This window comes from Xenopus laevis, chromosome 5L (assembly GCF_017654675.1).
Source record: "Xenopus laevis strain J_2021 chromosome 5L, Xenopus_laevis_v10.1, whole genome shotgun sequence".
Taxonomy (NCBI): Eukaryota; Metazoa; Chordata; class Amphibia; order Anura; family Pipidae; genus Xenopus; species Xenopus laevis.
In genome coordinates, this window is record NC_054379.1 from 49,906,040 (window position 1) to 49,923,007 (window position 16,968).

At 36.4% G+C, this 16,968-nt stretch overlaps 1 protein-coding gene across 11 annotated transcripts in view; it reads right to left on the reverse strand.

Moving 5' to 3' along the window:
• The window catches only part of stxbp5.L (syntaxin binding protein 5 (tomosyn) L homeolog), a 180,377-nt gene that overhangs the window by 29,118 nt on the left and 134,291 nt on the right, over nt 1–16,968 (reverse strand). For 6 of the 11 annotated variants that reach the window (XM_018263044.2, XM_018263043.2, XM_018263045.2 and 3 more), the window contains exons 10-19: nt 15,555–15,709; nt 12,133–12,205; nt 11,387–11,534; nt 11,234–11,301; nt 9,861–9,901; nt 8,621–8,841; nt 6,985–7,154; nt 5,622–5,747; nt 4,490–4,641; nt 3,218–3,301 (exon numbers count right to left, since the gene is read on the reverse strand). In XM_018263044.2, coding sequence (XP_018118533.1) covers nt 3,218–3,301; nt 4,490–4,641; nt 5,622–5,747; nt 6,985–7,154; nt 8,621–8,841; nt 9,861–9,901; nt 11,234–11,301; nt 11,387–11,534; nt 12,133–12,205; nt 15,555–15,709 — 1,238 coding nt within the window. The remainder of the gene's footprint in view (nt 1–3,217; nt 3,302–4,489; nt 4,642–5,621; nt 5,748–6,984; nt 7,155–8,620; nt 8,842–9,860; nt 9,902–11,233; nt 11,302–11,386; nt 11,535–12,132; nt 12,206–15,554; nt 15,710–16,968) is intronic. The other 5 variants (XM_018263046.2, XM_018263051.2, XM_018263047.2 and 2 more) reach the window with 1 other exon arrangement.

Below are 16,968 nucleotides of genomic sequence, written 5' to 3' on the forward strand. Positions count from 1 at the left end.
TAAGGTTGGAAACTGATGAAGAACAAGACTGCAAGGTACACCTTTTAATTATACCTTCTGATGTTTAGAAGACACAGCGGTCTCAGCTAGCAACACTGATATCTATTACAATGAGAGGACTTTCCATGACTAGTACAGTAGCACATAGTGGGACAGATTCATTTGATGAGAAGAATTTCATGGTTTATTACATGAAAACTGCTCTGATATCCACGGGTAATCTAAAGCTCAAAGAAGTATGTATACATTTAACTCATTGCATTGAATCTAGCTCATATTCCTGGTATGTGAATACTAAAAATATGTACTTGGGGAGCCCCAAACCATTCCAAAATATGGGAAAACATGCTCCAATGCTGGAGTGCCCAATGAGTCAGCTTTTACTATAGCAGAAATTTCGGAAACACACTTTATTCAGAGAGCTTCAGGTCTCAAGAATTCTAGACTAAGAATTACATACCTGTAGTACATACAGTTGAAGTTACAAAAAAGACAAGTTTGATCTACTCCAATAGCTCATTACAACCAACCAACCAACCAACCAACCAACCAACAATCCAACCAGCAGACAGTTTAGAACAGTCAATGAAGTTAAAATAATGAATATCAATGGAATATCTGGCAGATCATTATGGCTTATTTCCATGGTGCAAATTTGACAATTTAACAACTTACAATGTATCTTCTAATGGATAGACATTGCAAGTATAGTGTTTTCAACATCAACATTTCAATAAATTTGGCTCTAGAACATGTGGTTTGAGAAATAATCTAACCACTGCATTCAAAAAAGTTGTGGACAAGAATTAAAGAATAGGAAAAAGTATCCTTATATACTACACAGGTATTTTTATTTTAAAAATTAAACTACGGTGTACATAAAACTATAACAAACTGCAAGTAAGGTCATATGAATACAAGATGAAAGCAAAATAAACTAGTGATGTAGGATTATTCACTTAATCCATTAGCCAGGAGAACAGTTCATTATTTGTGGGGCTCAGTTATCAACACTGTTATCTATAGCAATGAGAGGACTCTCCATTACTAGCACAGTAACACATAGAGGGCCAGATTAGATTACATGTGGATTTCAGTGCATCTTTTAATCATGAAATTAATCTTATAAATTTATATTCAATTTTAGATTGCTTGTGGATTTCAGTGCAGCTTTCATGTATCTCTTATCTAAGACTTGGCCAATCAGACTGTGTAGGATGGTTTAATGCCAAATTGCTTCCATTCAATTTAAAATCACTATACTCAATTTAGGTCACCAAAAGTCATTGGGGCTGATTTGCTAACATAGGTGCTAAATAGTAGTTGCCAATAGCACATAATTTATAATTATTTTTGAACAGACTACTATAATTTAAAAATAAGACTAAAGATCAGAATGGTTACTATGGACACCTTTATATCTTGCACAATAGTTTCTCATATCAAATCAGCTTGTATTTAAGATAAAAGTTCCATTTATTCTGTAATCTGGTCTTTTTAAAAAAAGACACAAAAGCGTTAAAGAAAACTGAGATTTTTTGCTACAATAACTAAACTGACAGTTTACAATTAAATAATCCAAACTTTACAAAGTGATTTCTTTTAATATGTTAAAATGGCAGAATGCTGTTCAATACTGCATTAAAACAGACACATTATAGAAATAGGATAGATTAGAGAAGACCATGACATAAAACTGAGAATCAATATGTTTCTAACTAAAGATTGTAGAAATGGCAATCGGCAATCCATATTATACATTGATTAACTGTTGCCGGTGGTGTTAGACACCTTACTGTGTTGTACATTATAGCACCATGTGAAGGACTAAGAAGACAAAGGTAACAGGCTGCTGTTAGATTCTAACTATTTGTTCCATATATTTGGCAAAGGTTACATTTGAAACAGTTAAACCTCCCTCTGTAAGAGTACTGCCTCTGCACTGTATATAGGAGGGGCATTTTTTTTTTTGCACTTTTACGTCATACTCTAAAATAACAATGCACTTCCCTCCACCAATGTGTTTGTCATCCGATCTGGTACGTGCTCCAGATTTTTAATCCTGTGAGAGGTGGAGTGCAGCAATACCCCTGGCATAAGTACTGGGATTGCAACATTGGTAAATGACCCTTCAACATGGACATAGAGAACATTTTTTTACACTTTTTCGTTAAATTGCTTTCAGTTTTAGCTAAGGCAGTTTTCATCAACCATTGGCCATGAGCACTGACCACAGCATTTAGTTGCTCATTCTTATCCTTTAATATCCTGATCTGATTAAGATGACCGGAGCAAGTTTTCCCGACTGTCTCAAGGCGTGCAAAACTGAGGCCATTAAAAACAATAGACCGCTAGCACTTACCTGGTATTGGAGCCCACCTAAAAGCACCACACTGTGCCCTTGTTCTGGTTGCATTTAGCTCATCAGCTCATGGTAGGCACAACAAATTTGGCACATGGTTTCTCTGTACTTAACATATATCTTAAATAATGTTGCACAAAATTGTAAGACTATTTTAGTGTAAAATGAACTTCAAATCAAATATACTTTAGCTGTACATTTACTTTCTTTTTGCTGTAGCTCAGATTCAGGTGCCACCATGTACTGAGGATTCTCTAGATGACAAAATGGAGATGTATCTATAATGAACTTTCAAATTCAATTTCTAGCATTCTCTGCCATTAAACACTGAAAGCTGTAGCTGGTAGGCAAAAATGTGACACCCACAGTGACACCACAGTGTCCTTCCAATGCATCTGCCAGAAATCCACTGCACTTTGAGATATGTAGTTTTCTGTTAAAAATAATGTTAGATTAACCTTACCCTGCATTTTCATTTACACTTGCCTCAAACATACATTAACATCAAAGTTGTCTTATTTTAGTTTGATGAATTTTTAACATCATGCATACAAATGTTAAGAAAAATGAAATACATTAAAAAAGTTTCAGTAGAACCCATAAGGCATATTTTATAGTAGCGTGCCCATGTGCCCTTGATTCACTCTTAATTGTGGATCTTAAACCAGTTCAATTCAGAGAGCCCCCTAAAAATCTGGCCCGTTGGCAGCCACCCAGGAGGAAGTTGAGAAGACCTTTGTACAAAAGATATGCCACAGCAGTAATATCACTCACAGGCATGAAAAGATGATGAAGGCAGAGGAAAGTGGCACAGTAATAATCATAAACTAGTGTGATTGGAGTGACAAGACTTACTTATGTAAGAAGAGCGCAGTTTTTTCACAGACTCAGAATATAAGCTAGATAGGCCGCACATGCAAGAAGCCACAGTCAGCATACCTTCAATGAAGCAATGGAAAAAAAGGAAAAGAAAAAAAAAGACAAACACGGAAAATACAGGTACCACAGAAAACCTGCTGAACAGAACTTAAAGTATGTTACATGAGAAATGTTTTTTGACATGGACACTGTAAGTGCATGAATATATGTAAAGAAGAGTGAAATGAAAAAGATAAGGTACAGTCACAGCCTTTCTGTCTTCATTAGAGTTCATTAACACACAAACATAATTAAGATTTATGATCTTGTGTTACTTGGAAACAGCAGAATTAGGTTTTTTTTGTCCAGGCTTGCCCATATTTGTACCACTTCAGAATAAAAACACACGTGGACTAGAGAACAATTAGTAGTTTACGTAAGCAGTGAAAAACGCATCTGCTACTATTTGATAGTTCTTTTTTTGTTGTCATACTTTGGTGTGTCTGGTTGAACAACCACAGTCTGATTTTAAAAACAGGCACGCAGTTTTACGGTCAAAAGTAGCAAGCATGCTGTAGAATATTATTTAGCTGCCTATGGTGCACACTATTATGAAATGCTCAATAGTCCTAGGTATGAATATGGCAAAATCAATCATTTTGTGATCATATGGCCAGACTTGTACAGACTATTAAAAAAATGATCATCAGTAAAGTGATAAATACTTTACTACCTGGTTACTGCAATTTATGGATTACATGTCTGGTCTGAGCTCCAAAATAGGCTATGGCCATGGCAAAATACAAAAGCCCATCTGGTGTTGCCAGAGATTCCAGATTGCCTGTCTGGTTCTGACTGTTTACCATGTTGATATAAGTAAAGATGTCTTCAGTTGCAATAGATAAAACAGAATATGCATGGCTCTACTAATAATATTAAGTTGAACTAAGTCCTTATAGCTGCTGTTAAACTACAACAATTATAACTGAAAGGCTGCAGATAGGTCAAAGTAACACAAAGCTCTTATTTTGCCTTCATCCCCTATACCCATAACTTTCTAATCAAAACGTCTGCTCTGGTGGGCTCTATTATAGCTAGTAAATCCTGGGTTAGACAATTATACTTGCAAACTTCAGAATCAACCCTGAATCTATGTGTTACACCTTTTAAATCCCTGTGAGATCTCTTAATGTTATGTGGTGCTTTTGTCTGCAGCTATTCTAACACTGTTTATAGTAGCCTTGAGTTATGACATTTATTTCTTCTTACCTCCTGAGGGTTGTCGTGTTTTGCGTGGAGATCGTGGCTGTCTCTGATAGGGATCATTTGAGCCATATAATTCAACTGTGCCGAGGTTCAAGAGAACAGCTTTCTGGATGTAGTCAACGATTGCAATACCATTGCAGTTGCCAAAAACAACTCTGAAGGAGACAGTAAAATAGGTTAATTGCATTGTACTAGTTTACATTTCAATAATATATGTGCAAAGGAATTTGTACTGACAATATAGACGGCCTTTAAATACCATAATCTTTATACTATTTTTTTCTCTGAACCTGTAGGACAACTGAAATTTAAGCTCATACTAAAGCACGACTAATAAAGGCAGGTGTAAAGGATCGTGAAATGTCCCACGGCATTTCCATGTATAGGAAGAAACAAATAGGCCATCCTCCACCCAGAAAAGTATGTGATGGACATATGTAAAACATAATACTAAGCATAAGCGGGCCATTTACTTACAGCTATTAATAAAACTGCATCAACTACAGTAAGGTTCAGCATTGCTATAGTAATTATGATCCAGACCTCCAAAGTTGTCACAGGCATTCCCCATCTTGGATTTTGTGTCAGTGTCATGACATGCACATGCTCAGTGTGCGGAGCTGAGCAGCTTTTAAGAAGCTAAGCTTAAGGAGCTGTCTCAAATTATCAAGCAGAAAAAGAGCTTTGCCTGTCATATATGCTGATGCTACAGGGCTTACTATTAAATTCTGATGCTAATCATGCTGGTTTCTGAGTTGTCATGTACCATTAACCTAAACTATTTTCTAATCAGCCTTCTATTTTGATATTTATACAATATATATTCAGTATATCGTGTGTCGGTCACTCAGGTAACCAACAGCAGCACAGAGCATGTGCAGTGAATTGGCAGAAAAGAAGAGGGGCATATTTGGAGGCACAGGGGCATATTTGGAGGCACAGATCTTCACTGCTAAAGGGCTATGGTCTTTAGATAAGCTTTAGTTCTCCTTTAAAAGAAATAGAAAACCACAGCAGGCAAAATGCCCACAACCAGTTAATGTGCCACTGCCCTAAAGAAATGTTTTTTCTTTGTGCTGTATATCTGCTTATTCCTAACATGTTAACACATTCATGTGGCAAAAAATATACTTACAGCCCGTAGGCAGAGTTAACAGCCAGACTGGTTATTTGCTGTGGAGGTTCTCCGCTGACCCACACAAGCTGTATAACTAGTTCCACTTGATAACCAGCAGATTGCTTTAAAGCGGAGCTTTTTACCCTGAAATATAAGTTACAGACAAAAGTAAAGATTCTGTAAATGTTAGGTATATTACTTCCAGTAATATCCAGAGCTACAGTAATAGTATGTATATGTTATATATCTGCATACAGTATATGTAATGGGTGAAGTTTGTTCTCAAATAATTCACTTTTAGAAGTCCGATGAAAGCGAAACCATGTTGTTTGTGTGTATATAAGAATGGAATGCACACAGGCAAGATTTCTCCATCATACCTGAGTGCCAACTTTTAAATAGGGTTCGGTCTACATATACAATAAAAAGTATTAAACATAAATGTAAAATGGGGATAGGTAAAATCAGTTTTTTCTGTACAATTTTTATAAACTACAAAATGTGTGAAAAACCACATTCACAAGGGAAAGCAAGTTTTTAAGGAAAATGGGGAACAATTATGAAAAAGCATTGAAACATTAAGAGCAGACTGTAAGGAGCTGAATTAGGAGCTACTTTTTTGAATCAATTAAATCTGGCTTAAAATAATGGACTATGTTCATCTGACAAATTTTGGATGTATGCCTCTGGTTCAGATGCAGTGCAATCATTTTCATTCAAAGTTGCACAGATAAAATGAACCTGTTTAGAGTTAACGTTAGAGGCCCATTTATCAACATTTTGATTTTAGTGGTTTTAGAAACCACAAATGCAAAGTTATTTATTAAAACATTCTAATATAAAAAGCAAGAATGAATACACTTGTGGAACTAGTCCAAATACTAACACGAAAAACTTAAAAAAACCTTGAATTTTTCTTGCAAATACAAAGGAAAAATAACCCGAAAACCTCAAAAAGCTTGAATTAAAGAATGATTTTACAGTTGCACAAATTCTATTGATTTCTACATGACCTCGGCAGCTTTTAGATTGCAAAGGTTTGTATTAGTGTTTTTTTGTGAATTTTCGTTTAATAAATGATAAATTCATGGTTTAAAGTAATTGGTATAATCAAAATATGATTCATGAAAATGAACAGGATACAAATGTTATGAACAGAACAAGACTGGTATTAGCTCAGATGTGATGTGTACAGTTGTACAACACTGTAGTGAGTGACACTGGGTGCTTAGAGAAGGAAAGCATTTAAGATAAACAACAAGATGTAACTATGTAATTTAAAATTAAGTGATATTATGGTCATAAAATTGGCACATCAGGCCTATGTCACAAGAGGTCATTATCTGTTATCAGATCTTATACGTCAACAAAAATTCCTCACCTTAAACAAGGTACGTTGTCTCGAATCCCATCAGAAGAACTGCTGCTTGTGGACGGATGTGATTGAAAAACAATAGGTTGGGAGTTGGGTCCTCCACTAGGTGTTGCCACTTGTTCAATATCAGGGGACTCTAAATCATTAATTTCATAGAGCAACCGAACTTCAAGCATCTTCAAGCCAAATAACAGAAAACAAGACACATTATGAATAGTTTAAACACTGTACATATATGTTTAGCATTTGATCTTTCAGGTCAAAGTGCCACAATAAAGATGTAATCCCAGATTTCAAATCCATTTGTATATTATAGCATCTTTCAAAGGAACAATAATAGCCTTTTGGGTTCCATAAAATATTGTAATCATTTAAATTCTCTGCTTTAAGTTCAATTTTTCAAGACTGGCTTTAAAGAGATACTGACATCAGAAAATAACCTATTTTAATATCTATCATTAACATTAACATTGTCTTTGAATCCTATTTATATTTTTGCCATAAAAGCATTTGCCTGATGCTTTTACATTTTCTTAATACCCTGTTCCTCTATGAGGGGGCTGCCATATTTGTGCAGCAGTAGTGCGTTAGGTTAAGAAGGGAAAGCAGGTTGGCAAAACAGGCAGGTTTAGGAACTTCAAGTGACAATTACTTCTCAGCGAAAATCTATCAGCATCAATCAACATGACCCATAGGTAACTTTTAATTTAGAGAAAAAATTTTAGTGTCAGTATCACTTTAAGTAAACAACTTCCTGTGTTTATGTCTATAAACCTGTCTGTCTATCTATCTAGGATTATGTGTCTCTCATTTTGACCCCAGCTCTAGGCAAACACAACACTAGTAAGCATCCAAACTGTTAAGTAGACTTTCAGAGGGCTAAGATTCTGTTTAATTACTTCTAGGCATAATTTCCATTACTCAGCAGAAATGACTTAACAGGACTGTGATGAATGAGCAACAGAAGTCCCAGATAAACTTCTCAACATAATTACTCTTCAATGGCGCAAGATATCTATTTCATTCATACAGAGTATATGCATGCAGACAATTTATTTATTTCAGTATATTTTAATTCAAAGCTCCTTTACCACGAATTATTTAATAAAACACACAAAAACAGCAAGGCTGAATAACAAACATAGGTGATAAACTGCACAAAAGCAACCAAACAATTAGTTGCCTACAAATCAAACCAGCAACCTAAAACCTGTTGAGCTTATTTTTGGGGGAAGAGGCAGAAGCAAAATGCGAGCAATCACTTCCACCATTTACCAGCTTTGCTACTTTTCCTGCTACAGCCACATCCCAAAATATATTTGTAATCAGGTTGTTCATTAAATAGATAAGCATCGGAAAGTAACATATGTTTTGTAAAATAATGCAAAAAATGTGTAGTGTTGTGTGCTTAAAATGCATTCACTAGCACATCAAACTCTCAGAATGACCCGCAATTCGGAGCTGACAAAGGCATCCACTGAGTCACTACTATATAAGTTAAACGGCTTTTATTAAACAACACTCAGTGACATTGGCAGTGGGTGAGTGGTAGAACTAATGCATTTCGTGCCTACAGAACCGGCACTTCCTCAGAGTTAAAACTAGCACATCAAAGTCCATAACAGCATATGAGAGTCCTTACCGAAATGACTTCTGTGGTAACTTCCTGTTTACTGAATCTGTAAATGATGACGTGAGCTGACACTCCAGCCACACAAAGCACCCTGCTTTCTGGGCACCAGGAGATCATCTGGATGGCATACGGGTCTTCATCTACAATGTCTGTGCTTGGCTTGTCATCTTTGTTTCGAGATTTCTCAAAAACCTTTGCAGTCTTTAACTTGTACAGAACTTGCAGCGTTACTGTAAGATAAAAATACTCAGAGAATAAAACTCCTGCATCAAGCATTTTATTTTGCTCATTCCTGCTCTTCCAAATGGCAAACTCTTGACCTAAGATAATCTTTAGCATAAAACACAGCACGATAAAAGACAGGACTTTTCATTAGTTTACAATGTTTTAGGCATTTTGAGCCCATGAATACACCAACCAATGAACAAATTAGTTAACAGAAGCTTTTAGTATTTAAAACTTAGTATTTTTTACATAAAATATTAATATTTCAAAATATTTTTTTGACAAATTGATGTGCAGTGCATGTACTCTAACAGGAGAACAGGAGAAGTTCTCTTTTGCTATCAGTGAAATGAAGGTCAACTGATTTTAGCTAATTCAGCATACTGTACATTCTCAGGCACTAAACCCATATGTGAGAAGGGTGAGTCTTTTGAAGACAGACACCAAAAAAGAAGTCAATCCCATAGACTACCAGGACCCAGCAAAGGTGTGTGCACTTTGTACTTGATGTCAGTTGAAAGACAGCCCTGTGCAACCAGGAAGTGCTAACTTCAGGGCATCTCCTGCACCTTGTAAATGATGGTGCTTCCTAACAACAAGGTTATATCACTGCTAAACAAGAGCTGCATTTGCAGTAAAGCACAGCTATTTGTACTGCATTCTGGGAATGCAAAAAGCTAAGCCTCTTGCTTCAACAAGCAAGACTGGGTGCTTTGCTCCAGTTTATTTTTTCATTTGTTCCCTGCCAAACACTATCAATAGCCACAAAAATGCTATTTCATCTAATATTATTTCTCAATATCCACCAAGAACAAAACACAAGCACACAATGTTTTCTCTATGGCTCTATTGTATATAAAAGTAATATGTTTATGACACAGGCCATTAAGTGGACTACCCTGAAGGAAATCCAACAGTTTAACATCTTCCTCATTTATCAAAACTTTCCTTACTGTCGGCACCCTGCTTCTTCTAAGTAGTCTTTCTGTCCCTAATGCCTTAGGTTAAAAGAACACATACTTACTTGCTGAAGCATCCCAAAATTTGATTGAACCATCTGCATGGCTGTAAAGGGAAATTTTGTAACATAAATGTCTCATGCATTGACAAGTTACTATGACATACAGCAACTGTACTGCTAGAACTGCACAAATAAATACAAACATTATTTAGCAAGAATTGTACTGATGGGGTATTGCAATTAAGGCAAACATTAAAAAACCCTGAAACTCAAAAAGTGCTGTGAAGGAGAGAAGCAACTGAAGATATTTACATTAACATCTGCCCTGTAATATAAAATATAAGCCTCAGTACCCTCTGATCTAATTTTCTTAGTTTTCCCTTTTCTCATGCTTACCTTACCTTGTCTCATGGGTACCTTCCTAATGGCTATGTAGAAGTATGATACAGACCTGCCCAATATGTTGGTGCTCTATAAAAACATTGTAATAATAATAATAATAATGATTTATACACCAATCATATATGCGCAATGGCACATTCCCCACTGGTTGCAGCTTTGTGCATTAATGAGAACTAGAATAGGAAATTAAAAATTATCACATTAGAATGTTGGGAAGGTAATTAAGGGTTTTAGGAGGCTTACATTTTGCCTAACACCAATATGCCAGTTCAGTCTACTTCAATAAATGGCACAAAAGGTGATAAGTATGCGACTCACAAACACAAGGGAGTGCCTTGGAATTAATAAGTGCCTTGGGTGGTGCTAATTCCAGGGCTCCCTGTGCATGTTGCACATGCAAATATTGAATTACACAGTAACTGTTTCTGGCAGAATGCACATCAGAAATGACTGAAAAAAATGGGGTGCCCCCTGTTATGCTTGAATTTACTTGCAGCATCAAGCACTTGAATTGCTTATTGGTAAAGCAGAATACAGTTAGCTTATAACCAGTGGAAATACTGTATTTACCCAAAGTGCCTAGAATTTAATTGTACAGAAATGGAAAATACAATAAGTGAGTTGGATGCATAATTCAAGCACCCCCTGGAGGGGAGAATTGGTAATTCCTTCCCCTCACCTTTTTGAACTTTGTTTCAACTAATGTAGAAACTGGAATACCTCACAATTATTCCTCTCCCTCATTAAGCCAAGAAATGCTTTATGCTGCATAAATAGTGCATTTTGCAGAGCAGGAGATTATACGTTAATGTTTAGTAGAGAGAACACAAAAGCAATATTAGTCATTGGAATGTACTTTTCTATGCGGCTGTCTGGTGCAGTTATATATATATATATATATATATATATATATATATATATATATATATATATATATATATATATATATTTATTTATATCGTTATATAAAATCAGTATTAATCTATGAACACACAAAATGATATGGTTAAGTTACTGAATGCCATGCAACATACCCTGTGATAATTATTTCAGGATAGCTTTGCGTGCCAACACCCCAATTACCACCACTGATGGGCCATTCCTACAATAGACAGCAAAAGCAGATTAGTGGTTAGGGTGGGTGAATACACATTCATGTGTCAGAAATAAAGAAAAACAGTACATACCTTTTTACTGTAACCTTGTCGCTTTTGCCTGGCCCCAACTGAGTAAAGTGCAGGGATAAGATCCACAGGGCAATCAGCAAAGTACTCGCAGCATGTGACAGGAGACTCGTGTATACTCAGAGGATAAGGGTTTTCAAATATAGGATATCTGCCATTAAAGGGAAATAAGATCATTTCAAGCTGTTCAGTTCACTACAACTTCATTATATTCACCATAAGTTGCAAAAATAATATGTAAGAGAGATGTAGCCCTGGTACCATATTAAATCAGTAAGCTAATTATACACTTTAGAATTACATGAATGCAAAAAAACACAAAAACTCCTATGTATTTTACAAGAAATGTATAGCGCAGGAAAACACATTGAATACATAAGTTGCCAAAGTTATTACTATGTTGCTCAGTTGTAAAATGCAACTTGGTTCTCAGATCTGTGGCAATGGCCCCTTTCATATAAACAAGTAATCTATACCATAAGAATTTTCTTGACAGTGAAATGATGGAACTTCTAAACTGTACACTCTAGTGCTGAACTGAGTTAATTAAACCTACTATTACAACAAGAAGCATACAACTGTCTTTTAGGGATTTCAAGTCTGCTAGTAAAAAAAAAAAACCAGTAAAATGACTATAGGCAGTGAAACAACTTAACAAAAGTATCTTTGACATTGGGCTTTTATACAGCAGAAAATAGATGAATTTTCATACGTCTGACAAATTTGCACTGTACACAGTGAGCACTTACCCATTTTGTGCAAGATCTATAACAACTAAATCTTTTTCTAGGAGTACAACAACAGCATATGGTTCCTGGACATCTGAAAAAAAGAAAGTTACATGGCATAAGCATACCAAAATTTCTTACCGTGCTTATGACTTAAAGGAAGGGCCTAAGCCCGAACCTCAGACCCAAGGCCTGAACTTAACTGAAAAATGTACCAGCCCAGGTATTATTGTGGGGAGCATTGCACCCCCATCTTGCTGCTGATCTCCGAAATCCTCACTGCTGTTCTGGCATGTGTGCAAAACTTCCACTTTCATTTCTAAATTCTAACTTTGCTCTACTGAGCATATGCACAATCGAAGGCAGGAGTGAGAATTGAGTGAGAATTGAAGGGACCAGGCAAGCAAGATGGCAGTGCCTGAGGGGTGCGTGACCCTAATAATTAAGATTTTCCTGGTCCTTTAAGCAGGTTTAGTAAAAGCATAAACAAAAAAAAAAGAACAAAAACAAAATACTTGCTTTCAGAATGCAAAGTCGTTGCATAACTAATAACGGATATCTAACATTACTCGATCAATTGTAAATCTTCTCTGGTTCAACCATTACCAACCAAAGTTTTCAGAACTCATAAACTTGAAATGCTCGATGCATGAATTTACTATTAAAACTTAAAAGTGTTTGTTCACCTTCCTTCAGTTGTTTTTCAGACGGTTCACCAAAAATAAACCCTTGTTTCAGTCGCTTTCCCTTTTTTTATGGGGTTATTCATTAGATGTCAATTTGCTACATTAGTTGATATATTATATCAATTATAACAGTTGGCTTTTTGAAACGCAGGGATTCAAGCTCAGCAGGGCCAATGATAAGAGATGTATCAAATAAATGTATCAAGTTATACCAGTTTTTGCCTTTACCCTACCACCAAAGACATCCACCCATAGCCCTGATCACCTCTAGGAGTTTATTATAACACTACAATAGGCCTACAAAAGATAATAAGGAAAGTTGTGGGCAGGCAGCATGGTTACAAAAAATGCAGTAAAAGGAGTCAGTAAGGATACATTAAAAAACTTTTATTCTTAATTGACTACTCTGAAGCCATCACTGAGTAAAATGCATGATCAGTTCCTAATATTTTAGTTTAGGGCTCTAAAACTTGATCAAATAATTTCTTTTGTGTGCCTTCAAAGCAAATATCAAATAGAGAAAAAGTAAACTAAAAAGAGAGAACAAAAGGAACTAGGGATGCACCGAATCCACTATTTTGGATTCAGCCGAACCCCCGAATCCTTCGCTAAAGATTCGGCTGAATACTGAACCGAATCCGAACCCTAATTTGCATATGCAAATTTGGGGTGGGAAGGGGAAAACTGTTTTTATTTCCTTGTTTTCTGACAAAAAGTCACGCGATTTCCCTCCCCGTTCCTAATTTGCATATGCAAATTTGGATTTGGATTCGGTTCGGCTGGGCAGAAGGATTCGGCTGAATCGGAATCCAGCTGAAAAAGGCCGAATTCTGTCCGAATCCCGAACCGAATCCTGGATTCGGTGCATCCCTAAAAGGAACTATAATGGTTAAAAAACCAACATGCATTTGTTATGACTTTGCTTTCTAAATTAAACTAAAAGACGATTTTATAATTTTTCATCATAACCTGACCACTGGAGGGCACTGATAGATAAGGTTTTCTCATCAGAGCCATTTGTTGCTATGAATGAGTACAAAAATGCAGAGAGAAGAAATCCTTATCTATGGCAAGATGTTTTACAGAACATACATAGAAAAATAAAGTTAATATAAACTCTGCCTATAAGTAGATAGACATGCCAGCATTTAATATTTAACCTAAGGGCAAGGAGATCAAAAAAAGTCAAACAGAGTCTGTCACTTCATTTTATTTTGAAATCTGATTCTGCAATGAGATCCAAACCAGAGTTGCACCTTCCTAACCTTTCATCCACCTACAAAACAGGCAGTCATTTCCCATTCTAGCAATTGCAAGGAATCATGCTGCCAGTGACGTAACTAGAAGGGGGCGGGCCCTGGCGCGGGACGCGCTGCATAGCCCCCCGCCCCCCTCCGTACACCCGGAACCGCCGGGAATCGTGTCGCATGAGCTGCTGGGGGGGGCCCTGAGGGGGTGCGGGCCCTGGCCCAATCGCACCCCCTGCTCCCCCGGTAAGCATGCTGCTTATGGCACAGTGGAACCAGTATATCTACAGAATGCTGATTTCTGTGTTTCCAAGCAATAACGCAGTAAAAAAGAATTTCAGACTTAAAGTGGTTGTTCACCTTTAAATAAACTTTTAGTATGATATAGAGAGCGATTTTCTGAGACAACTTGCAATTAGTCTTCATGTTTTATTATTTATGGTTTTTGAGTTATTTCACTTTTTATTCAGCAGCTCTCCAGTTTGCAATTTCAGCAATCTGGTTGCTAGGGTTCACATTACCCTAGCAATCATGAACTGATTTATATAAGAGACTGGGATATGAATAGGAGAGGGCTTGAATAACAAAGATCATTAAAACAAAGTAGCACTAACAATAAATATGTAGCCTTACAGAGCATTTGTGTTTTAGAAGGGGTCAGTGACCCCCATATGAAAGCTGGAAAGAGTCAAAAAAAGAGGGCAAATTATTCAAAAACTATTAAAAAAATATGAATACCATTTATAAGGTTGTTTAGAATTAGCCTTTCTATAGAATACTTAAAGTTAACTTAAAGGTAAACCAACCCTTTAAATCCAAAAAATTATCTACAAAATATGAGGTTGTATAAATCATAGAGATATACCACCGACTACCACAGCTGAAAATACAAAAAATACAAACTGATGCACTGGCCAGTACGATATAAAATTACAATATAAGCTATGACATATATAGGAAAGAAATGGCAAATAGTACAGTTATGGTTGTGGAAGTAGACAGTTACAGTAAGAGACAGGTATTTATGTCTGGAGGATTTTAGGAGGGAATCTTTAGCTCACCTATTGTAACAACATGTTTATTTTTCTGTTAATACTATACTAATGTTCATAAGCCTTGAGTAGAACAGGCCAATATTTACAGATAAATATTGGTATGGGATCTCCTATGTGGAAAACAATATCCAGAAAACTCTGAATTACCAGAAGGCCATCTCCCAATGCCTTGATTTAAAGCAAATTTCCCCTTTTCTCTTCCTCCTCAAAACAATCCTATTGGGCTCAATAAATGCTTCTTAGTAGTCTTAAGGTATGGTTATCTAAATGATGGGGATGATAGATCCCATAACTGTACAACAAATTCTCTAAGAATCCCTCAAATGATAGCGTCTTTTATCGTTCATGCATTCAAAATCTGGAATACCAGAAATGAATCAATTATCGTCACAACATTTAAAAATGATTCCTTATCAAACCATATTGGTAATCTGGTATATGTTTTCAAGACTTACCATTTGGATAGGGAGTTTCACAAAGGGTTAAGAAGTCTACAATAGGATAATCCATTTCCAAGACAGCAGTGCTCTTCCCATGCATTACAGTTAAGCAAGGTCTTCTTCCAACAGTATCATACGATAAGCCACCCGAAAGGATGATAAAAGGATCCCTGAAAGTAAAAGCAACAAATTCAAGATTTGGGAAAGAGTGTGTATACTGCATGATCACACAGGGACAACTTTGTTGTGTTGGCTACGCACAGAAGTACAGATCCACACACAGAAATACAGATTTACCAGTAGGTCTTTCCAGCTGACAAGAGGGCACCTATTCCGATTAGAAGAAAGGGGGTTTGGACTAAATATTCGGAAGGGGTTTTTACATTGAGAGCTGTGAAGATGGAGGATCCTCTCCCTGAATCAGTTGTACAGGCTGATACATTAGATAGCTTTAAGAACAAGTTTGATGGCTTTTTAGCAAGTGAGGGAATACAGGGTTATGGAAGATAACTCATAGAACAAGTTGATCCAAGGACTAGTTCGATTTTGGAGTCAGGAAGGTATTTTTTCCCCCTCTGAGTAAAATTGGAGAGGCTTCAAATGTTTTTTTTGCCTTCCTTTGGATCAACTAGCAGTTAGGCTGGTTATATATAGACTCAAAAGGTTGAACGAACATGATGGACGTGTGGACGTGTGTCTTTTCTATCTATCTATTGGGTTAATTTAATGTTTACATGATTTTCTACTAGACTTAGGTTGAAGAAACAAATTATGGAAAGATCCGTTATCCGGAAAACCCCAGGTCCCGAGCATTCTGGATAATAGATCCCATACCTCTACAACTATCACTGAAATGTGTCTTTTATTTTAACTTGTTTGTTAAATTACATTGTTTTATGCACTTCTAGCTCTGGGTCCTTTTATCAGTTTTTATACAATTACAAATTTGGAGTTTTTTGCTCATTTCGGTTGCTCGGCTAAGTTATGTGAAGGGCTCAGAACCTGCACATGAAGTAAACAGTGGCCTTTGATGCAAGTGCAAAGGGGTAAAATGCATGTAAAGTTATTTGCACCCATAGACGTACCTTACACCTTATGCCAGTTAAGCTAACTTTGATGATTTACACACAAGGTGCACAATATATGGCCCATGGACTCAAAGAAAAATTTGACCGGATTTCACTAAAATCGGTCGTTCGGCAAAGAAAAATCTTTGCGTCTATGGGGACCTTAAGAGGGTTATTTATTAAATGTGAAGTTGTGTTTTTCCAGAGTAGTTTCAGTAACAATTACATTTTTGGGGTTAATAAAAACAAAATTGGAGATTTTTTATGATCTGAAGCTGTAAAAAGCACAAATCCAAAAATATTCCAGCTAAAACCAGCCGTGGTCATGTAGAAGACAAGGGCAGAGGTCCCTTGAATCATTT